Source organism: Crinia signifera, chromosome 4 (genome assembly GCF_055691185.1).
Source record: "Crinia signifera chromosome 4, ASM5569118v1, whole genome shotgun sequence".
Classification (NCBI taxonomy): domain Eukaryota; kingdom Metazoa; phylum Chordata; class Amphibia; order Anura; family Myobatrachidae; genus Crinia; species Crinia signifera.
The window spans coordinates 88,122,432-88,146,522 of NC_139220.1; the positions used below are offsets into that span (position 1 = coordinate 88,122,432).

Genomic DNA, 24,091 nt, shown 5'->3' on the forward strand with positions numbered 1-24,091 from the left:
TTTGATTGGCAACAGTAAAATGTGCAGAGCGCAGCGCTAGTGTAGAGAGGGGTCTACGTGCTCAGGTGTCGACAATGACACACAAAAATAGGATTTATGGTCTTACCTTGATAAATCCCTTTCTTTGAGTCCATAGGGGGCACAGGAGTTCACGCTGGGTATGAGAGGTGAGGTAGCAGAGCGTGCACCAAAGGGTTACAAAAATGTACCCAGCATGCTCCCTGCCTCCCTTCTCCCTCATAACCCGCCCCCTGACCCTGGGTCACCAGTTTCGTTAGCAAGCCCAAGGTAGGAGCAGAGCCAGAGAAGAAGGAAGAGCAAACGCACACCCACATAGCATACAGGACCTAAAGCCATGGAACTTTCCTACATAGGAAGCCCCGCTACCAGGTGCGTCTGGGAGGGCGTCCTGTGCCCCCTATGGACTCAAAGAAAGGGATTTATCAAGGTAAGACCATAAATCCTATTTTCTTTTTCGTCCACTAGGGGGCACAGGAGTTCAGGCTGGGACGTCCTAAAGCTGTCCCCTCACGGGTGCGAAAAGCACATGTCTACCAAACTGTGCATTAGCCGATGCAAAGGTATCAAAATGCATAAAACTTGATAAAGGTCTGGGAAGAGGACCAAGTAGCCGCCTTACAGAGCTGTTCAGCCGAGGCGCCTCGATTAGCGGCCCAGGATGTACCCACAGACCTGGTAGAATGTGCCGTAATCCCCTCCGGGGGAGTAATCAGTGTGGAAAGATACGCTTGGCGAACCACTGATCTGAGCCATCTCGCCAAGGACTGTTTGGAAGCGGGCCAGCCCCTCTTATTGGTCCCATAAAGCACAAACAGTGAACCCGACTTACAAGTTGACTTAGTCCTGCGAAGATAAATCTGCAACGCACGGACTACATCAAATGAAGCTTCAGCTTCAGAAGAACCTGGAAAAGAAGGCACCACTATTTCCTGGTTAAGGTGAAACTCAGACACCACCTTTGGAAGAAAATCCAGTTTGGTACAAAGAACCGCCCTGTCCAGGTGAAATACCAGAAAAGACGGTTTCCATGATAATGCACTCATGTCAGACCCCCTTCGTGCTGAGGAAATAGCCAACAAGAAGCCACCTTCCAGGATAGCCATTTCAGATCCACCTCCTCCAGAGGCTCGAAAGGAGACGATTGAAGTGCCCGGAAAACTTCTAAAGAGGGACACCTCAACAGCCAGCCCGTCAAAGCCAGGCGACTCAAGTCCGGGTGTCGGAATGGCCCCTGTGAAATTAGGTCTGGACGCAGAGGTAGACTCAGAGGAGAGGCTACCAACAGGTTCCATAGATCCGCGTACCAACCTCGACGGGGCCAATCTGGGGCCACTAGGATCATCATTCCTCCCTCCTTCCTGAACTTCCACAGAAGGCGAAGTAGGAGTTGAAACAGGGGGAATGCGTACACTATCCTGCCGACTTAAAAAGTCTGCCTCAAAATTGAGAACCCCTGGGATGAAGACTGCAGAGATTGCAGAAATCTGCTTCTCCGCCCACCTGAATATCTTGGAGACTTCTTTTATCGCTCCTTTGCTGCATGTCCCGCCCTGCCTGTTGATAAAGGCCACAGGCGTGGTGCTGTCGGACCGGATCTTTACAGGGCACCCTCGGATGAGGGACCCCAACCTCTGAAGAGCCAGAAGGATTGCTCTCAATTCCAGGAGATTAATCGGAAGGCGACTCTTCTGAGCCGTCCAGCGACCCTGAAAAGATTGAGAATTGTAAACCGCTCCCCAGCCCCGTAGGCTGGCATCCGTGGTAAGCAAGACTCAGGTTGGAATCCAAAACGGGCGGCCCTGAGACAAGTTGTCTGTCTTTAACCACCATGTGAGAGACAGGCAAACCTTCAGGGGCAGTGTGATCAATTGACTCCTTAGACGAGTATGATCTCCTGTCCACTGACTGAGAGTGTAAAGCCGAAGTGGGCGCGAGTGAAACTGTGTATACTCTACCATGTCGAAGACACCACCATACACTTGTGTACTGAGACCCTTCTGTGACCTATAAGGGAATGAATCTTCCTCTGAAGGGAGTGGATCTTATCCTCTGGAAGATATACCCTCTACAACCGAGTGCCCAGCCGAGCTCCCAAGTGAAGTGTCCTTTGGGAAGGAGTAAGAAAAGATTTCTTCCAGCTTATCCTCCAACCGTGAGATAACAGAAGTGTAATCACGACCTGCAAATGACTCCGTAGTAGGTCTGGGGACTTTGACAAAATCAGTGGGCCATCCAGGTATGGAATCATCCGAACCCCCAGCCGGTGCAGGTGTGCAGCCCTGACCGCCATCACCTTGGTGAACACCCTGGGAGCCGTAGATAGACCAAAAGGTAGCGCCCTGAACTGGAAGTGTTCGACCCGAAGGGCGAACCTCAAAGTGCTGATGTTCCTGTCGGATGGGGATGTGAAGTATATCTAGCGAGGCCATGAAGTCCCCTGGCTCCAGTGAGAGAATGATCGAACGCAGGGACTCCATGCGAAACTTCGGCACTCGCAGAAAAATAGTGAGCGACTTCAGATTCAGGATAGGACGGTGAGAACCATCCAGTTTGTGAATCAAAAATAGGGTGGAGAAGAACCCCTGACCCCTCTGCTCCTGAGGAACTGGAACAATGACGTTCGAGTCCAAAAGAGAGCAGATGGAAAGCTGTAGCACTTGTTTCGCTGGGTCCTTTGGAAGACCTGTGCAAAAATAACACTGAGGAGGGGGGAACCGGAATGTCAGGGCATAGCCCCTGGAGACCACCTCCCTGACCTGTTTAGCCACTGGACATCTGGTAGCCCAGGGCTGCTTGGTGCAGGGCTTGGCTCCCTTAGTGGATGAGGAAAATCTAGAGGAAGGACTAGTGCCGTCGGACAAACCTCTCTCCACCTTGCCCGCCCACTCAGACACTGCCTTGGCCACCTATGACGCGGCAAGCGTGGTACACCTAATGGCCCCTGCCTGTGAAAAGCAGTCCTGAGGAAATTCTCAGAGGGGTCCTTCAAAGATGCAGAATCCGAAATGGGCAGTACTGAAGCGTGAGCTAATCGCGCAACATGATCATCCGCCAGGGGAGGATTTTCCCACTTAGCCCTCTCTGTGGGAGGAACAGGTTAAAAAGTAGTAAGTCGCTTGGAAAGCTGGAACCTTCTAAACGGTTGAGACCACGCAGTCTCCAATAAATCCTCCATGAGGGCCGAAGGCGGGAGCTGGGCCAATACTTTCTTAAGACGCTTAAAAAGCAGGTCTTTACTTTTAGGGGCAGGAGCCTCATCCTCCCTCTGGAGGACTGCCTTAACCTCCTGCATCAGAGACTCTACCTCCGCTGAGGACAAAGTGTCATCGGCCCCTGCGGATTCCGCCACTGAGCTGGAATCCGAATCAGAACGCGGAGACTCTGCTGCCTACACTGCCTCCTGGAATCCCTGCCCGCCCGAGTAGCCGTCAACCCCTGCACAGATTGTGCAAAGGATTGCCACCAAGGGGGCTCTACATAAGCAGGAGCTGCCCCAACACTGGTGCTGGCCACTGCCACAGGGGGCATGGGCACAGGGGGCAGGGGCGCAGGAGGTAAGGAGTTGACAAGCGGTCAATATGTCAATACCTGAGTCAAGGTCGAAGCCCAGGCCGGTTCCTGCTGTGAAGGCGGCAGAAGATCTGCTTCAAGGGCCAAACACCTGGAACAGATATCCTCCTTCTGCCGAGAGAGTATGTCCACACATACCCTACAGGTACGCTGCATCGGAGATGGAGTCTCCTTGCCAGGTTTCGCCTTAGGCATACTGTCCATGATAAAAGACAAAAAACACCAGCAGTTACAACACTGACACCCAAGCAACACACTTGCAGCCTTACCCACAAAGCTTTAGCAAAGCCATTTGGTATGGGCAGATAAACTCAACAATTCAGCAAGCTGAAAAGGAGACACCGTATATGCAAAGCCAATACTATGAATGGTGACAGTGTTTCAAACTTTCATCTCTTCCAATGATATTGGAAGGAAGACAGCATCAGAGCCCAATAATCCAGCCAGCCGCAGGAGAGGATAAATACCACAAACACCAGGCTCCAGAAGCAGGGTGTGGGGGAGAATCCCAGCAGCCTCCATCTCTAAACCCAGCAAGTGCCAGAATGGCTGCTGATTAGGACCTTAATGAGGAGCTGGGACACCTGGGGCAAAAATATTTATTTATTTTTTTTGGATTGTGGGAGGAAACCGGAGTACCCGGAGGAAACCCACTCAAGTACGGGGAGAATATACAAACTCCGCACAGTTAGGGCCATGGTGGGAATCGAACCCAGGACCTCAGTGCTGTGAGGCAGTAATGCTAACCTTTACACCCTCCATACTCCTACAGCACCTGGTGTTCCTATGTGGTCACCCACTCAAGTACTAACCAGGCCCAATATACAGCATTAGCTGTAGATCCCAGGCTGTCTTCAAGCTTCCAATGATATTGGAAAGAAGACATCAGCAGAGCTCAACAATCCAGCCAGCAGCAGGAAAGGAGAAATACCACACACACACCAGGCTCCAGGAGCAGGGTGTGGGGGAGAATCCCAGCAGCCTCCGTCTCTAAACCCAGCAAGTGCCAGAATGGCTGCTGATTAGGACCTTAATGAGGAGCTGGGACACCTGGGGCAATCCTACATCACCTGGTGTTCCTATGTGGTCACCCACTCAAGTACTAACCAGGCCCAATATACAGCATTAGCTGTAGATCCCAGGCTGTCTTCAAGCTTCCAATGATATTGGAAATAAGACATCAGCAGAGCTCAACAATCCAGCCAGCAGCAGGAGAGGAGAAATACCACACACACACACCAGGCTCCAGGAGCAGGGTGTGGGGGAGAATCCCAGCAGCCTCCGTCTCTAAACCCAGCAAGTGCCAGAATGGCTGCTGATTAGGACCTTAATGAGGAGCTGGGTCACCTTGGAAAGAAGACATCAGCAGAGCTCAACAATCCAGCCAGCAGCAGGAGAGGAGAAATACTACACACACACCAGGCTTCCAGGAGCAGGGTGTGGGGGAGAATCCCAGCAGCCTCCGTCTCTAAACCCAGCAAGTGCCAGAATGGCTGCTGATTAGGACCTTAACGAGGAGCTGGGACACCTGGGGCAATCAGAGAGCAAGCCTCAGCACTTCCCCAGGGGTGGGGGAGGGACTAACCTACAGCACCTGGTGTTCCTATGTGGTCTCCCACTCAAGTACTAACCAGGCCCAATATACAACATTTCCAATGTGTATGGCTGTAGGTTCCCAGGCTGTCTAACCTCCCCCTCAGGCATCAACCCCCGGGACATAGCCTGACTAATTGTCCCTGGTGATCTAGTGGAAAGGTGGAGCAGTCCAGACCCCCACTGCCTGCCCCCCCGCTGACTCCCATACAAACGGGGGGGGATCGCTGCTAGAGGCGGCTCCCTGCAAGCAGGGAACCGCCGCTTACCTGCCCGGGGACGGAGTGCAGCATGCGGGAGCCTCCGAGAGAGGGTCCCGCGACGGAAGTCCCCAGCCCAGTCGCCAGCGCTGCCGTCGCCGCCGCCGAGTGATGGAGCTGCGCTGCCGGTGATTCACTAAAAGAGCACCCGCCGCAGCAGCTCTAACCCATGGCTGTTCTAACAGCCGCGATAATGGTGCTGCTCTCTCCTTGGCACCAAAGAAAAAACTGGTGACCCAGGGTCAGGGGGCGGGTTATGAGGGAGAAGGGAGGCAGGGAGCATGCTGGGTACATTTTTGTAACCCTTTGGTGCACGCTCTGCTACCTCACCTCTCATACCCAGCGTGAACTCCTGTGCCCCCTAGTGGACGAAAAAGAAAAAGGTGAAAAACTCATGGCAATCTTTTCATGTGTCGACATGTGCATGTCAAACATTTGGTATCAACCTAGACACTGTCGTCCTATGATACATACATTCAGCCATGCCACCATTCACATACACACAAAATAAATTAATCGCAGATGAAAAACTTCTCCAGCAATCTGTGCCCATGACGTCCGGCTCCAACATGTTTTTGGTGCATAATACTAGTTCGGAACATATGTACTTAGCTGTACAAATAAGTCACACCAGAAAATGGTAGTCTGTGTACCTTTTGCCCTGCACTGCAGCGCCCTCTCATGTCCAGCGCAGTGTCTCCTCTTATCATCACTACCCTGTAGTTGTACAATCTTCTTTTATCTGTAGCCGACACACTTTCATCAGCATCTGACCTGATCTCAATGTATTCGATGTCTGAAGATATCACATATAGTTCAGAGTCAGTACATTATAATGTTTCTTGAATGCTCATTTCACATTTTTTATTTCTAGAAATTAATCATATGAGTAATCAAAGTATTCTTTATTGATTGATACGACATAAAATGGCTCCAACTATTCTTCTCATTCAAAACATGGATTTTGGAAATGGCATACATTTAACATAGAAAAGTTACCATTAGTGTTACTATGATAGGTACTGTGCAGCATAGGTGAACACTACAAAAACATGCAACAAATCCTAATTTCTTCACTGTTTATTTCCTACCATTATCATTCATGATCCTTTTCTTATAGAGATCAAATGTGCCTGTAACTATTACAATTATGTTTTATTTACAATTTTTTGCAAGCACCTGGGTCTTGTGGGAAATGGATTAATTATACGTATAAGTAACTAAAATAAATAAAGTATAACGGTGAAGTACCTTGTCCTCTGTATGTGCTGCGCCAAAGATCACGAATTATTTTATTGATCTCCTCCATTTTCATGCTATGGAACTTCATTATAGCTCTATAAAAACCGGTAAAATAAAAATGTTCAGTCTAATTAATGCAATAATTAGTTGGCCAGAATGCCACCTTATGCTGGCTGATCCAGTTAAGTATACACACTTTCCTGATCGGCCACACAACGCGTTGGTCAGCACACCCAGCTGTGCTACCTGCCCTCCAGAGTAAGCGTACCCACCCATATAAACAGACAGATGCGCTAATACATTATATATGAAGATACAGTATAATGGCATTCAGTGTGCTGCACAGCTGACTCGATCTGCTTTCATTTACAGAAGAGGTACACATCTGCCAACAGAATTGAGGTGTACTTTATTGGCCATTTGATTGAACAACTGATACCCCTTTCACATCGCACTTTTAAAACGGTATATTGCCGTTTTTTTTTCCATTTTAAAACGTTTAAGGCTGCAATGTGAAAGTGCCAGAGTTAACCGGTATTTCAAAACGGTTAAAAAGCAGAGTCCTACACGTTTTAAAGCCGTTTTTTTGCCAGTTTGAACAGCTCTATTTCTATGGCTTGAAACGTGTCCCTTGGGGGTTAAACGGGTTGAATGTTTGAATGGTATTAAATGATTTTTAAAACGGTTTTCACCTGCAATGTGAAAGGTCTCAAGGCTCAGACCCGTTTTAAAGTCCCATTTAAGAATACCGTGTCATTACCCATTTCTGCAATGTGAAAGCAGTATTATATATTAGCCAGTGTGTACCCAGGATTTACTGCCTGCACTGTTTCTTTATTAAATATAAACATGAGCATTTTAATGTCCTGTCTAAGTGGTATAAACTATAAAAAACATTAAATGTTAATTCTAATCATTTGAAGTTAGGGTAGGTGCATTACAGGTGGGCCAATTCTTAAACATGGATGGTTTTGGAGCGAGGGAAGCTTAGAATGTTCACTCACTGCTAAACGTTCAACATAAAAAATATATATCCTAATTTCCAAACAGCAACGTGCCATCAAAGCTGTAAGAACAGGTGGAAGCGGAGCAGCACTATCTGCCAACTGTCTTTAAATCTGTTGGATCAGTCATGATACTTGATGGCTGCCCCACGGAAGGACTATCTATGCCTGTATTCACACTTATCTGATCATGAAGGGGTAACTAAATGTATCAGTTACCGGTAGTGCACAGAGCACTGTCTTCTCTATAAGAAGTTGATGGGGAGGGGTTGGAGGACGGTCTAGTGTTCTAGTACGGTCTAACATGAAAGACCTATAGGAATATAGCCCGGGGAACATCCAATAAATCTGTATCAATCAAAGTGCTACAGTATAATTGGGGATGTTACAGGGGGCACATGCACATGAAACTGGGAGATATTTGGGGGAAATAAGAAAAGTTTAGTAATGCAAATTAAAATCTCTACTCAGATCAATGCACATATATAGCAGGCACATATATCTGAGCAATTGGGGTTATCTACTTTATGTTGTTACCTATATGGTCTTTGCATAAGGATTTCAATGTGGTTATTTTTAAAAGACTGGCACGCTTGGGGTATAAATGGCGTATGGAAACGTGTACAATGACAGAGAAAATATAGTAAAATGTATAACAGTATTTTTGCTACTTACCAGTAAATCCTTTTTTTCTGAATCCACAGGGGACACTGGAGTGATACTTATAATGGGATATAGATTGGGTGTCACTGGAAGCTAGCACTTTAACAATTATAGTCAACGTGACTGCTCCTCAACCTCTATACCCCTCCTACAAGCCAGCCTTCGTAACAGAGCCCGAGGAGAGCTGGGAAATAATGAAAGCGGGAGAGAACAAGAACACACACAAAAGACTAAAGAATATATAATTTGAAAGAGAAAAAACAGATAACATATCATATAACACCAAGGCAAGAAGGAACAGCACTAAGTGGGTGTCCAGTGTCCCCTGCAGATGCAGAGAAAAGGATTTGCCGGTAAGTACCAAAATCCCATTTTCTCTTTCATCCAGCAGGGGTCACTGGAGTGATACTACAATGGGGATGTCTCAGAGCTCCCAAGGAGGGCAGGAGAGCACTAAGAACCCTGCAGAACGACACAGTCAAATTGTAATAATAATAAAAAAGGTCTGGCGGCTTGACATGTAACCATTCTACATATTTGGTTCATAGAGACCCCATGAGCAGCCACTCATGAGGGTCCCACTGAGCGAGTGGAGTGAGCTTTCACCACTGCTGGAACTTTGAATGCGGCCAGGTAACCTTGTTTAATCGGAAGACGAATCCAATGCACCAGCATCTGCTTGGAACCAGGCCAATCTGGCCGAGCAACATCATACTGGACAAACAGCAAATCGGATTCCTGCATGGAAGAAGTTCTATCAACAAAAAATAATTTAACGCAGGTACAACGTTTAGAGACCTAGACAAAGGAAAATGATCTGAGAAGACAGGAACCACAATAGGCTGATTTATGTGGAAGCTGGAATGACTTTTGGAAGAAAACACCGCTTAGTACACATTTCCGCTGTAACAGGATGGATTATTAAATACAGAGGATGGCAAAACTGAGCTAGGAAGTCTGAAAATTTCCTAGCAGAAGCCAAAGCTAGAAGCAGGACAACCATCCAAGTTAAACATTTCAACTCCACCAGAGGTTCAAAAAGAGAAGACTAAGTAGGACAGAGCATAAGGAATCATTGCCATTCCTTGCAGACAGAGCAATTTCATAATTACTGCCCTGACCTTCATAAACATCCTGAGCACCGTAGACAGGCCAAAAGGGCAAGACATTAAACAATTAATGTTGTTGCTTCAACGTGTATCTCAGATAACGTTGGTGAAGAATGTAGATGGCAAAGTGTAAATATGGGTCCTTGATATTAGTTGATACCAAGAAACTCATTCCTATCCAACCCTGCAATTACGGATCAAAAGGGATTCCATCTTGAATTTGTATCTTAGCAAGAAAGGATTAAGATGATTTAATTGTAGGATAGGGCAAATGAGGTCACCAGGAAAAAGGCTTGAATAAAAGCCTAGTTGTCGTTGGGTTGCAAGGGAATTGGAGTTATCACTCCTGCTAGGAGCAGTGTGGAAATCGCCCCTTGGAGCTATTCTTTTGAGCTATTAGAGCTATTCTATTCTAGGGCAGGGGCCACAGATGGCAAAAAAGGTAGACTTACCCCAATAGCCTGGGAGAGCCATATATCCAACTCCTTTAAAAACAGGACCTTTCCTTAAAACTGCAGTGCTTCTGCTGCCTTTTTGGATTCAGAATCTACTTGCCACTGTCATAGCCAGAGAGGCGTAAGAACAGAAATCACTAGTCCCGATGACCTGGAAGCCAGAGAACAGATATCCCTGGAAGCTTCACACAGAGAAACTATCAACTCCTCTATTGGCCTCTCCACGTGCAGGCCTTCAGCAAGAGGCTCACATTGTGACTGCTTTGTTGACCCAGCAAACCTCCATGGCCAAACATAACAATACACTTACCTCTGTGTAAATAGATTTCAGAGAGCTGTCAAGTTTCCGGTCTAAAATCTCCTTAAAATAGTGCCTCCTGGGGCGTGGCCTGCACGGAGCAAGGGACAGCAGCATTTATTACTAGCTCCTGCCTAAAAAGCACAAAAAAAGACTGTTACTGTGCCTTAATCCTCCTCACACCTCACTACCAACCCCCCAGAGACACCAGCGACACGGGTGAGGAGCGCTGTGGTGCCGGGAGACCCTTTCCTAGGCCCCGGAGGGTTGAGGCCCACCCGCCCGGAGAAGCCGGGACCTGGATTTTAGAAGACTGCCCACGATCGGGCTCCACGGGCGAAGTCGCGGCCGATCGGGACCTGGGACAGCGCTGATCCACACACCCCCAGCCTGCTATACATCAGGGGCCCCCTCTGCAGCTCCACAGACGCCGGGGACACAGGGGAAGAGAGCCACGGAGCCGGGAGACCTTTCCCTGGGCTCCGGAGGGTTGCGGCCTACCTGCCCGGAGAAGCCGGGACCTAGATTTTGGAGGCCTGCCCGCGATCGGGCTCCACGGCCGAATTTGCGGCCGAACGGTACCCGGGACGGCGCAAAACCACCCACCCTCAACCTGACATACCTCAGGTGTACCCCTGCAGCCGGACAACCCACTTCTGGAAGTCTGCTACACGCAGACAGGGAGGTAAGAGGCCCTGGGATCATTGCTGCTGCAGCTGCGGCGGCCATCTTGGATTACACTGAGCCCACAATTAATGTCTCTCTGGCCAGCACTTACTATACGTGCAGAGAATATATTTAACAACTGAGGGTATTACCAGACTAGCCCTTGTCCCCCTGCCCTTTGGACCTGTGAATCCCTCACACTACTCACTGTGCCACCTCCACTGAAATCTGGCAGAGCTGCTACTACCTGTCAGGGACACACACATAATTGAACAGCAGCCTGCTGACTTTAATATTAGGCACATCTGTCTGCAACAACGAGACCCCTGAATAACGCTGTAGTGCCAATACCCTGAAATACGCAGCCCTAGGTGTGTCCAACAAAATTGTGGAGCAACAACCAATCACCTCCCTCCCCCATAAATAGCCTTTGCTGCACGCTATATACCTGGATAACTAAATACCTGCTATACGGCGCCGACCATGCTTGGCGGGTGGGCCAGAAATTCATCGTCATGAAGCCGCAGGCACGTTACTGACTACAGTTGTCCCAACTCCGTTCTATGCTACTGTTCACACCGTGAACATGGACTAACCTTACCACGCTGAGGGGAATGTGTACTGTGTCACTACGTTGAAATCACCCGGCCATTTCTCCTATACCACTAATGCAATCCTGACTCTGGACCTGTCTGCCCCAGCACATGACGAAACGACACTCTCACAAAAAGCACAGCGGTTCCACACCCAAACCTTCGCAAGCGAGAGCATTCCACTCCCTGTTCCGGACGCCAGACATCGATCACCACATACCCACGTCTAGACCTATACAGGAGATAGATACACAGATGGCAGATACCAGTACTGCAGAAAAAGGGCAACATGCCCCAACAATTCATCCCGGAGCTGAACCCATCGACATGACAGCCTTAATGGCACAGCTACGCTCCCTTCCGTCTCGCCAAGAATTTCAGCAAGACTTACTATCAACGGAAAACCGTCTCTAAGACGCTTTCCAATCTACAATCTCAACCATACAGACGGACCTGACCCAAATAGGTAATAGAGTGGACAAGTTGGAAGAACATGCAGACGATGTTGACTCCAAAATTTCTGATCTACATGACCTGATATCACGTCAATCCCGTTCTCTCGCAGAAGCAACGCGCAGACTCACAGATATGGATGACAGGGGGCGCAGAAATAATCTCCGAATCAAAGGCCTCCCGGAGGACATCCCGCCCCAAGGCATCATAGATGCCCTAACAAAAATATTCAATGAACTTTTGGGCGCCTCTCCGAATGCAAAGATCCTGTTTGATAGGGCCCATCGAGCTCTCCGCCCTAAAGGCTCTCCTACAGAGAAACCCCGTGACGTAATCTGTAGACTGCATTACTTCCATGAAAAGGAAGACATCCTGCGCAAGTCGAGACAGGTACCGAACATAGACTTCAATGGATATCAGGTCCAAATCTTCCAAGATTTGTCATGGCACACCCTGCAACAGAGACGCCTACTAAAACCACTAACAGACGCCCTCCGGAAAAAAGAGATAAGATTCCGCTGGGGATTCCCCTTAAGTATTCAGGTGATGCATGAGGGAGCTCGCATTGTGTTGCAGGAATACGACGACGTGCCCCAATTCTGCAAATCACTGGGACTACCGTTGATCAAGTTGCCAAACTGGTTAGACCCACTTACCCCTCCCGTACTCCATCAGCCACGGAGAGAGACCTGGAAAAAAGCTGGAAAGCCCCGTGGCCGCTCAAACTCTAACCAGTCTGGAAAGGCACCCAGAGACACTTGAACAATATGGATCCTCACTTGAATTCATATCCTTTTTCGGTTGCGTTATATAGTATGTTAAGATACATATCAGCTGATAATGTTGTCACCCCTTTACATGCTCTCTTTCCCCCTGGTTAATAACTCCCGTTGAGCGTTCATCTCATGAGATGTTGTGAGTCATGCAGATGATGGTCCCCTAGCATCGGTGCTGCTGGTTTATGTTACTGCCGAACCATCGGAACTATCCTGCGCTTATGCATGGTGAAATGGCCGACCGAGCTTAGCTCGGTTTCCCCTAAATATAATAATAATATGTCAAGTTATGAAGACACATTCACTACCCTCCTCTCACCCCCGTTCTGCTGTAAATTGTTGAGACCGTGGGCCACTGGTAGATGCCCATGGCTCTAAATGCAGAATACTACCACTTGAAAATGTCACTGTTGTACTTTTCATTGTACTTTCTTCTTCAGGCAAGCAGCCTGAACAATTTGTTTGATATGTTTTCTACCTCAGCTAAACCATATGCAAATTTGAATTTACTAGGTTATATCTCCCTTTTGTGTTTCCCTTGTCTCCCCACTTCCCCTTTCTCTTATACAGGTAATGAGGGTAACCCTTCAACGGCTCACGTGCAACATTACTCACAATGGCTAAGTTGAAAATTTGGTCCAATAATGTAAAGGGCTTAAATGTACCTGAAAAGAGATCACGTCTCTTACACACACTACATACGGAGAGGGCAGAAGTGGTGTTTCTGCAAGAAACCCACTTTAAGAAGGGAGCTTCGCCACGTCTCAGTTCCCGACACTTCCCTACTGGTTTCTTTAACAATTACTCAGGAGCAAAATCAAGTGGGACAGCTATCTTGTTTGCCAAACACCTCAGGCTTAGTGATATAACAGAAAGGATGATAGGAGATGGCAGAGGGGTGATGGTAAAAGCCACCATAGACCAACAAGTGTTCACATTTGTAAACCTATATTTCCCTAACCATAACCAGATATATTTCCTCAGAAATAGCCTGGAATCCATAGAGAGTTACATAGAAGGTGTCTTGGTAGTGGGCGGAGATTTTAATTGGACCTTAGAACCAGCCCTTGACTCCTCCGTTGGGACATCTAGGATCCCTTTGAAACAGGCGAGGCAATTTAGGTCAGTCTTACACGACTTTCAGTTGATTGACTCTTGGCGTCTCCTCCACCCAGCGGATAGGGACTATACTTTTTACTCGAACCCCCACAATTCCTACTCTCGCATCGACTACCTCTGTGTGGGCCATAGACACCTGGACCTGATACTAGATGCTACCATAGACCAAATGGTGGGATCAGACCATTCCCCCATCACGCTCACACTAGCCCTCCGAGGTTCACCTCCTTCCCAATGGCAATGGAGGTTTAACGAACAGTTACTCAGAGACCCTGACAGCCGTGCCCAATTAGAGGCGACTATAGATGAATAAATCTCACTAAATTCCACAGAGGACTGCTCACCGTTGACTATTTGGGAAGCCCACAAATGCGTAATAAGGGGCAAATGCATTCAGATGGGATCTCTCATAAAAAAAAAAAAAAACGAAAGTCGGTTGGCCCTACTATCCAAAATTAAAGTGTTAGAACAAACTCATAAAGCATCCCGCACCAATGACACACTATTAGAGCTCCAAAAAACACGTTCAACACTCAATAATATGCTAGATGACAATACCCGAAGAGCCTTCAGGTGGTGCCGACATAAATACCACAGATGGGGAAATAAACCAGGGAAATTGTTAGCCCGGGCACTTAGAGCACAAAGGTCACTTACATACATAACTAAAATGAAGGACTCTGGCGGCAACCTACATGTCAAAAGCAAAGACATAGCTAAAGTCTTTCATAAATACTATACAGACCTGTATAATCTAACCCTGCATCGCTCATCGGATGCTCTGACCGCCCATAAATTAGAATTGGAACAGTATTTGCAGAACTCTTCTTTCCCTAGTCTACCCACAGAAGTGACCCAGGCATTAGAAGACTCCTTTACAGAAGACGAATTGATTAAAGCCATCGGAACCACCCCTTCCGGTAAGAGTCCAGGCCCAGACGGCTTCCCAATCACTTACTATAAGGCATTTAAGGAGAAGCTGATCCCACTGCTCCTACGGGCATGTAACACGGTATCGGACAAAAATCCCTTCACTAGTCAATCTCTGGGAGCTCACATAACGGTGCTACCAAAGGAGGGCAAAGACCCCTCTCTTCCATCTAGTTATAGACCTATCTCCCTACTGAATGTAGACCTCAAGCTCTACGCCAAACTCCTGGCCAACCGCCTGGGTCCGCTTTTGCCAGGGATAATCCACCCCGACCAGGTTGGGTTTGTGCCAGGAAGAGAGGCAAGAGACAACACCATTAGAGTATTTGACCTGATTGCGCATGCCCAGTCAAATGGCACACCCATGATGCTCCTCTCCACTGATGCGGAGAAGGCCTTTGACCGAGTGGACTGGGCCTTCATAGAGGCATTGTTGCGGAGGCTGGGGCTGGGCGAGTCGTTTCTTCAAAAAATTCTAGCTCTCTACAGAGCCCCGACAGCACAAGTTAGGGTGAATGGGATCCTGTCTGAGCCGATCAACATATCAAACGGGACACGTCAGGGATGTCCACTTTCGCCCCTGCTATTTGTTCTAGGTATGGAGGCCCTAGCACGATCGATCAGGCAGAATCCCAGCATCACAGGCTTACAGGTGGGAGACATGAACCACCGACTGGCCCTATTTGCGGACGACCTACTCGCGATCCTGACCAATCCAACATCTTCACTTCCGAACCTTATGAAAGAATTTGACCAATTTAGTAGACTATCCAATTTTAAAATTAACTTCACTAAGTCCACTGCCCTAAACATATCCCTACCTGCGGCAATAACCACAACTCTGAAATCCACCTTCCCATTTGAATGGCATCCGTCACATGTCAAATACTTGGGAGTTCTGATTCCGTCCTCCCTTCCAAGAACTATCTCCATTAATCATGACCCCTTGCTGCAGAAGCTGAAACGAGAAATGGCGCAGTGGCTCACGCAGAGGTTTTCCTGGCTGGGACGTATGAATATAATCAAAATGAATGTACTGCCCAGACTACTGTATATCTTCCAGACTGTTCCTCTTAAACTTCCCCAGCGCTTCCTGATCGATACTCATAAAGCAATTAGTCACTTTGTTTGGGGGGGAAGGAGACCCAGGTTCAAACATTGCCACCTGTCTAGACATAAATCACAAGGGGGTCAACAATTACCCCTGATCTCGGCCTACTACCAATCATCAATCCTTTATAGGATAATGGACTGGACGCGTCCAGACTCTAGCAGAAAACAGTGGGTGACGCTTGAATCCTATTCCACACAGCTAAACCTCAGAATGGTCCCTTGGCTCCCCAAAATCGGGAAATCCACACATCCCACAGTAGGCCCTACTCTAGCGGTATGGAAATCGATTAGGTATAAATATAATATCTCATCCGTTAATCCCCCGCTCCTGCCTGTCATAGGCAACCCTGCGTTTACCCCAGGGCTATCAGGAGGAATAGCTGCCAGATGGGAGAAAAAGGGTTTAGATAGGGTACACAGGCTATACTCCCAGGGTACACTTAGATCATTCTCAGAAATATGTGAAACGGACAACATACCCCCTAGGGACTTTTGGTTCTATTTACAGCTCCGCCATTTTATCCAAACACAAAACAAGACGCTAAATCTCAATAGAGAGCTCACTCCCTTTGAGAAGCTATGTACACAGGGTCCAGCCCCGGCACACTTCATATCTAAGGCATATAAAATCATTTTAGATGGTACATTCCCCGACACTCCCTCTTTCTGTAAAGCATGGGACAACGACCTTAACCACCGGGGGATACAGATTGACTGGAAAAGGCATTGTAGTATGATATCGCAGTGTTCTACCAGTTTAGACGTTAGCGAAACCCAATATAAATTGTTCACCAGGTGGTATAGGTGCCCCTTCTTGCTCCATAAATGCTACCCTTCGGTGTCACCTCTGTGCTGGAGATGTGGCGGGGAGAGAGGTACCCTAATACATATCTGGTGGGATTGCCCTCGGATAATCCCATTCTGGAACGCAATCATAAAATTGACATCTAAAATTGTGGGGTATGATGTGCCCAGCGGACCTGACCTCTGGCTCCTTTCGCACTCTAACCTACCTGTGACTAGATATAAGAACTCACTTTTGAAACATTTATGAAATGCGGCTAGAGCGGTGGTACCTGTCCTCTGGCGCTCAACGAGAGCCCCTACGATAAGAGAGTGGTGTCAGAGAGTGATTTTTATATGCATATGGAGGACATATACTCCTCTGCACTAGAAAAACATTCCACACATGTGGCCACTTGGTCACCGTGGCTTGAATTTAAGTCCACAAGTGAATACATTTCGTTAAATCCACCCGTGTGCATGTGAAATAAACTCCTCGTGAGAATAACACAACTTTAATCACTCAGCTAATGCACCATCATGCCTGTACCCAGCCCCCTGTCTTACCCCCCCCCTCCTCCCCTCCCCTCTACTTTTGTTTAATAAATGTTAAGACTTTCTGTACTAGCAAAATATACAGTTTTCTGATTGTTACTATGTGATACATGTATGACAAATAGTTACACTTCCTATCATTTTGTACTTGTGATATGTGAAATGCATGTACCTATGTCTCCCCTGTTATTTGAAAAATCTAAAATAAAGAATCTATAAAAAAAAATAGTGCCTCCTAGCACTGAGTACCGTCTTTATAAAAAAACGCGTATTTTGGGTATTTTGAGAACATGAATAAGTACATATTTTTTCACAATATTATTTTGACACCCTTTTTCTATATTACAGACTGATTCCTCCTGTATATCATGCTTCCTTTCTGCAACGCAATGGAGATGTAGGAAGTGGGGTATGGACAAGAGGTTTCCACATTTTTTGGTGTCAATGTCAACACCTGAGCACATGGATCCCCAATTATTGTGATGTGTACAATCGCCATGTTTCCACTAGTGCTGTGGTCAGCACACTTTGCCGTTACCAATGAAAGTCCACATGTACAGTATGTTAGCCCCTTGAGTGGCAGGTTTTCCTACGAGGGCAGGTTTGTACAGCCCCAGAAATACTCCACACTGAAGCTGCAGTCGCTGCCTTCTGCAGCAGCCCCTGCTCCCCTGGGGCTGCTGCTTCTGGTTTTGGCTGTTTGCGGCCGCTTGGGAAGTTTGGGGTTGCTCAGGCACTTGTGCTTTTGTTTGTTCGAATGCCCCAACACACGAAATCTCAAGCACTCCCGAACTTCACCTCTATCCTACCTTGCGCTGTCCATCCAGACTTAAGTGGCAGAAACATGCAAATCTGCCTGGCACAAGTGCGCACCCACTGTTCTAAGCAGACAGGGTGTGAATTCAAACCATATTCGCTAGGCCTACTGGCAAAGTGCTCACACTGAATCACTGGATTAGGTTTCCTTCCACTTCGACACATTGTCCACCTCCAACTCTCACCCCAACTGAATCCTTCATTGACAGGAATCAAAAGGATTATCACTTTCAACTACAAAAAAAAAGTATATTGGGTCTTGGGTGTGGGTAAATATCCAATAGCCTAACTTGATATGCAGTGTATGCAGTCATATGCACAAAGCTGCTTGTTCTTCATGTCAGCAGCTGGCACTTTTGTGGGTGTAATATGGGGGAGGGGGTTTGGGGAAGGGTGTAAACAAATAACACAAAACATGAAATAATATACAATTTTATATTAGCAATTATTATAGAATAAATTTGCAATTAAATTGGTTTGGACTCTCTGTGTCGACCCTTGGAGTATGTGTTTTTATTACATATATATATATATATATATCGGGTCTCAGAGAGGATGAAAGAACTGATGTTCAGATTTATCAGATAGGGGAACAGTATAATGGAATCACCCATGGCTATGTGATTGATTAGCCTGATTGCATATTGGGTTTCCTATTCCTATCTGATGAGGTCAAGGATGTAAGCTAGCGAAATATTTTACTTGTATTTTAAGACCAAGGAGGAGTTGTCCTACATTGGTGCAGTCCAGACACTTTTAAGCTTGTTGTGTGCAATAAATGCTGTATGCAACAAAAGGATTATTTTGCATGGATTTTAAATTGAATCCATACTAATTGATTTAACATTTTCCTTTAATCAATTATAGGGTTAAAGGTAGGGAGTGGACATGCTGTGGCTAGGTAATTAGATGCAACGGTAACCACTAAGAGATAATGTGTGATATAGATATATTAAGGAAGAGGGACACTCACAGTGGTAAAGATCACTGATGCTGCTGCTGCTGACTCTCTCAACCGTCCAGGTCCCCTGAGAGTCAGTGAGCGTTCTGTGATGTCCTTGCTGTATGAAACGAGTGTCAAGGAGCCCATACACGCTCCGTTCTGTGCTCCGTCCGTTCTGTACTATGAGATGCACGCTCCCGCGCATCTCATAGAACAGTACAAAAAGTATGTGCTGCGCATACTTTTTGTACTAGCTTTACATCGTATCGCATCGCATGCACAATGCACGATGCGATACGATGTGTACTTTAAAAGTACAGAACGGACGTCCAGAACGGAGCGTGTATGGGCTCCTTCAGAAATAGAAGTAGCTGGGTCATCTGCTTTCTCCTGTGGTAGATCAAGTACACTGTTGTACTCTGGTCAGTGCAGGGTTAAATGCTGTCAGTACGTTAGGAGATGAGAGTACCCCTAGAAGGGTGGGGATGTGTAGTTAGGAATAGTATAGAGGCGTCTTACTCTATGGGGGGTAGGTGTGCTGCTTTCTGCTATGTGCCCAGGCATTGGTAGCAGATGAGCGACACCAGCCATCAGTGCCTTTTGTGGGTGCCCCATGGCAGGTGCTCACCTAGTTGTGGCTGTCCTGGTTTCCAGAAACACATATCAAGCTAAGGAACAGAAGGATGACTTACTACCAGATTAGTCCCTTCTCCAGGACCAGCCACTTCACTGGTCAGGTAGGCTAATAGGGGGCTTTCAGATCATTTCCTCCTCTCTCACTGTCTGTACCCACCCCCTTGTCTCCTACTGCCAGCTGGTGTAGTGTGTTCATAGTGGAAACTCTGATGAAAGTGAGTGAGTCACGGCAGTCATTAAGACTAGTGTTGCCACACTTGTGTCACACATTCCTTCTAGATTCCCCAGTAAGTGAATATTTCATAAATTAAAGGGACACCTCTATGTAATATACCAGCAGGTCTTTTAAACAATCATTAACATTTATAACAATCAAATAGGACTAAAAAATAGGAAGGAACTGGAGGCCGGTTGCCCATACTGACTAGGCGGGTATTCAAGCCCACGTCACGGCGGTCGGCCCGTCCCGACAGCCGTGACCCTGGCCCGTTTTGCTTGGCTGCATAACCCCAGACTTGATTCCTTGTCCCACCTGGCGATTGGCCAAAAGGGGGCGTGTCCGTGTAAACAGTGAGGATTTCGAGAGCCAGCCCTTAGCGCAACAATTCACGGCCATTTTCAGCAAAACCGACCCGACAGCTTTTAAAGTCTGGCCCTTTCTGTCCTACTGCATCTTGAATGCTGTCGTGGAAGACAGCATTAAATAGGCGTCCGCCGCCATTTCCCCCATCGAAAATAGAAGCGGGGATTGAATACCCCCCTTGGTGTCTCGACAAATTGAATAACATAAAAGTGATGTGCAAATAGACCTGGAAAGTAAAGCCACGTACAGGGTGATGCGGAAATCCTAGCCATCTAGCAAGATAGACAGTGCATGCACTATCTCTGCGGGGATAGCCGCACACCACCGTCACCCGGTGCTATACACACAGCGCGATTGCTCAGAAATGGGGTTAATATAGCCCCACGTATATGTCCTCTTTTACAAGACGACTATAAAGCTAAATATTTTTTAACCCAAAATAAGAACACTGGAAATAGAGTTCCGAGTATCAGTAAAATGATATGACAAGTGATGCTTATCATTATGTGAATTTATGTGAGAAATTTCTTTCACTTGCATTGAGAGCCATCAATTGCATTGAGATTATGTAAAAGTCAAAGCATAAACAGAAATTTTACAGGATATTCCTGCGCTAAACACTCAATATGATGTTTAGAAACCATTGCAGTTATCTACCATCATCTGCCTTAAAAAAAAAACAAGAACAAACAAGTATACAAATCGCTACTTCAAAATACATGGAAATACAAGCAAGTTACAATAGGAAGAAAAACCGTATCTACCAAAAATGAACTTCTCACAGTGAATGAGAGTTTCTGAAATGCAAAACAAATTAAATGTATATTCTAATTAGAGATGTACAGATTCGGATTTACCCGGATCTCAAAATGGAATTTTATTGGCTATCGGCTGTCACATGTCTTGGGCTCCAAAACATGTGACAGCCAGATAGGCAATAAGGTCTCGTTTTGAGATCCGGGTAAATCCGAACCTGCACATCTCTAATTTTAATATATATGCAGCAGTTTATTTTTAATTTGACTACTGAATATTTAAAACATCAAATCACTCCATTACATAAAGAGGCATATACACGTTAATATGTGTGCAAAACTTTTTGCTAAGCTATTTAGGGTAGACGGTTTCCCGGAGTCTAGATCGCCCATAGAAAGCACATACACATGCAGCAATGTGTGCTAAGCAATATTAAAAAAATAGGCATGGTAGTGGTTCAGGATGACATAGATTGCGATCAATCATTCTCCACCCACAGAGCGATTTGCAGTCACGTACTAAGCAATTTGAATAGATTTTGACTGCCTGCACTGATGTCAGCTGTCATCGGCAAATTATCATGGGAACACCCAGCGTTTTCATGGCAATAGCCATGAAACGCTGGGCATTTCCATGGGCTGGCTGCCTGCATCCCCACACCTGCATTGCTGTGTTCAAGTGCCTGGCGAATAATAAATTCACCGTGCCAGCTCGCACCAAGCGGCTGCACATGCCCATAAATGTTTATGCGCAGTCGCAAAACATCGCTCACCATTGCAAATTCGCAACGGTGAATGAGAACCTGAATGACGTCCAAAATGTGTAACTGTTGATAAATCCACATGGAAACTGGAAGATGTGAATTTAAAGAAATAACCCACAATGGGCCACTTTGTGTCAATGCAACAACATTCCACAAAAGTATTATAAAGTACAGTATTCAGGGCCTGAAAAAAACACAGCCCGGCTCCAAAGGACTCTTAAAAAAAAACCTTAGGTCAGGTGGAATAAAAGGGGAGGAGCTAATTCAAAAGATCACAAGAATTAAAATGCCCTTACATCTTGAGGTGTACAAGTTCCCCCAATAGGATGCAAGACAAATACAAACTCTTCAGAGATTGACAGCGGAAACCTTTGACATAGTCAGCGATTCCTGTACATATCTGAACCCAAGATCACACAAATGCACAAACCCAATGCTACAGAAGTTATAGTGACAGTAACTGGGGGGACAGCTGGTCTTTGGATCATCTGTCATCACCCAGGAGCAATGTTGAGTTTTAGGGGTATAATTACTAAAATAGGGTTTTATAGAAGTGGAGACTCTAGCTATCATCTTATAAACGGTTTAAGATGAATGCCAAGTAAAATCTGATTGGCTGCTAGGGGCCGTATCTCCACTACTATAAAACCAGCAATTTAGCAGCAGCCGATACTACAGGGAATACTTACTAAAGTACCACTGCTAAAACTCTAATCATGTATACTCCCCTAAGTTATCTATGTGAACTGCAATACTACTATGTTTGACACCAATTCATTGTACATCCATTTAATCATGCTCAATTTCTAACAATTAATGTACAATTTATGTACAGATTTAGCATTTAAAAAATAAATAGTCAATTTGCTTTTCTCTGAACTAATATTACTTGTGTGTGTCTGTATTGAACAGCAGTGCAGCTAAGGACAGGAGGCCACATTTGCAGCATGAGTAATACAGAAACTAACAGCGAACAGTAGATACAATTCACTTATGCTACTGATCTAAATCAGTACAGGTTACGTTCTAGGTCATCATCAATTCTCAGAGCAATACAAAACACAGCGCTGGAATTTTTTATTTTATTATACGTTTAATTACAAGATGATAAATCACTAGAGTACACAAGTCTCTTGGGAAAGTACAGATTCCTACCTGTTAATATGCTGGCCCCTATATAAGCTCCGCCTCCGTAGGCCTCAGTGTCTTGATTATACAGCATCATAACATATAACTTATATCAATAAACATCTACCACCACAATAATGCGGGATAATGCTGCCATGGTGGAGTAGAGGAAAGCATATTAACAGGTAGGAATCTGTACTTTCCTCTACCTCCCCATGGCAGCCAACTAATGGGTAATACCCAAGCAGTTAAACACACTGGGTGGGCTCAAATAATAACATGGTTACTTCACCTAATTAATGAAAACAATATATATATATATATATTTTTTTTTTTACACTACTGCACTCAGTACCTTTCTACCAAATCAGGCATCTGCCGACGCCATTACATCCATTCTGTAGTGTTTGGGGAATGTGTGCACCGAGGACCAGCACGCTGCCTTACACAATTCTTGTATCGAAGCTGCCTCCTTCTCTGCCCAGGAGGCCGACATTGCTCTGGTTGAGTGAGCTTTTAAGCCGACCGGTGGTAGTTGACCTCTAACTTTGTACGCTTCGAGAATACAAGTCCTAATCCACCATGAAATTGTGGCTTTACTGGCCCCCTGTCCTTTGTTTTTCCCCGCAGTCAAAACAAACAACCTTTATTCCTATGAGATTTTGTTCTTTCCAAGTATATCTTTAATGCCCTGACTACATCCAGTTTATGCAGTCTCTCCTCTTTCGAATTCCTCGGGTTTATGCAGAAAGAAGGAAGGATAATTTCTTGATTGATGTGAAATGTGGAAACCACTTTCGGGAGAAATTGAGGATTAGTTCTTAATACTACTTTTTCGGGAAAGAAATTTAGGAAAGGTTGTGCTAAACAAAGGGCCTGAATTTCTGACACTCTCCTTGCGGAAGTGATCGCTACTAAAAAGACCACTTTGATCGTTAGCCATTTAAGCGATATTTCTTGAAGCGGTTCAAAAGGAGCTTCTACTAAAGCATTTACCACCAAATTAAGGTCCCATGGTGCCAGCGGGCTATGGAACGATGGTTTAAACGTTTAGCTGCTTGTACGAACCAATGGATGTACTTATTCTCTGCTACTTTCCAGTCTACCATAGCTGATAAGGCCAACATTTTCACTTTTATAGAGCTGACGGATAGGTTCTTGTCTAGTCCTTGCTGAAGAAACTCCAGCACTACTGCCAAATCTTTGGTTTTAACGCTCTTTGATCTACAAAACTCCACATCTGGGTCTCAGTAGCCACGCTGT

The 24,091-nt window shown here is 46.1% G+C and overlaps 1 protein-coding gene across 2 annotated transcripts in view; it reads right to left on the reverse strand.

The window, feature by feature from the left end:
* Positions 1 to 24,091, reverse strand: part of RAD50 (RAD50 double strand break repair protein) — a 120,322-nt gene that overhangs the window by 39,297 nt on the left and 56,934 nt on the right. For both annotated transcript variants that reach the window (XM_083181966.1, XM_083181967.1), the window contains exons 23-24: positions 6,696 to 6,781; positions 6,098 to 6,240 (exon numbers count right to left, since the gene is read on the reverse strand). In XM_083181966.1, coding sequence (XP_083038092.1) covers positions 6,098 to 6,240; positions 6,696 to 6,781 — 229 coding nt within the window. The remainder of the gene's footprint in view (positions 1 to 6,097; positions 6,241 to 6,695; positions 6,782 to 24,091) is intronic.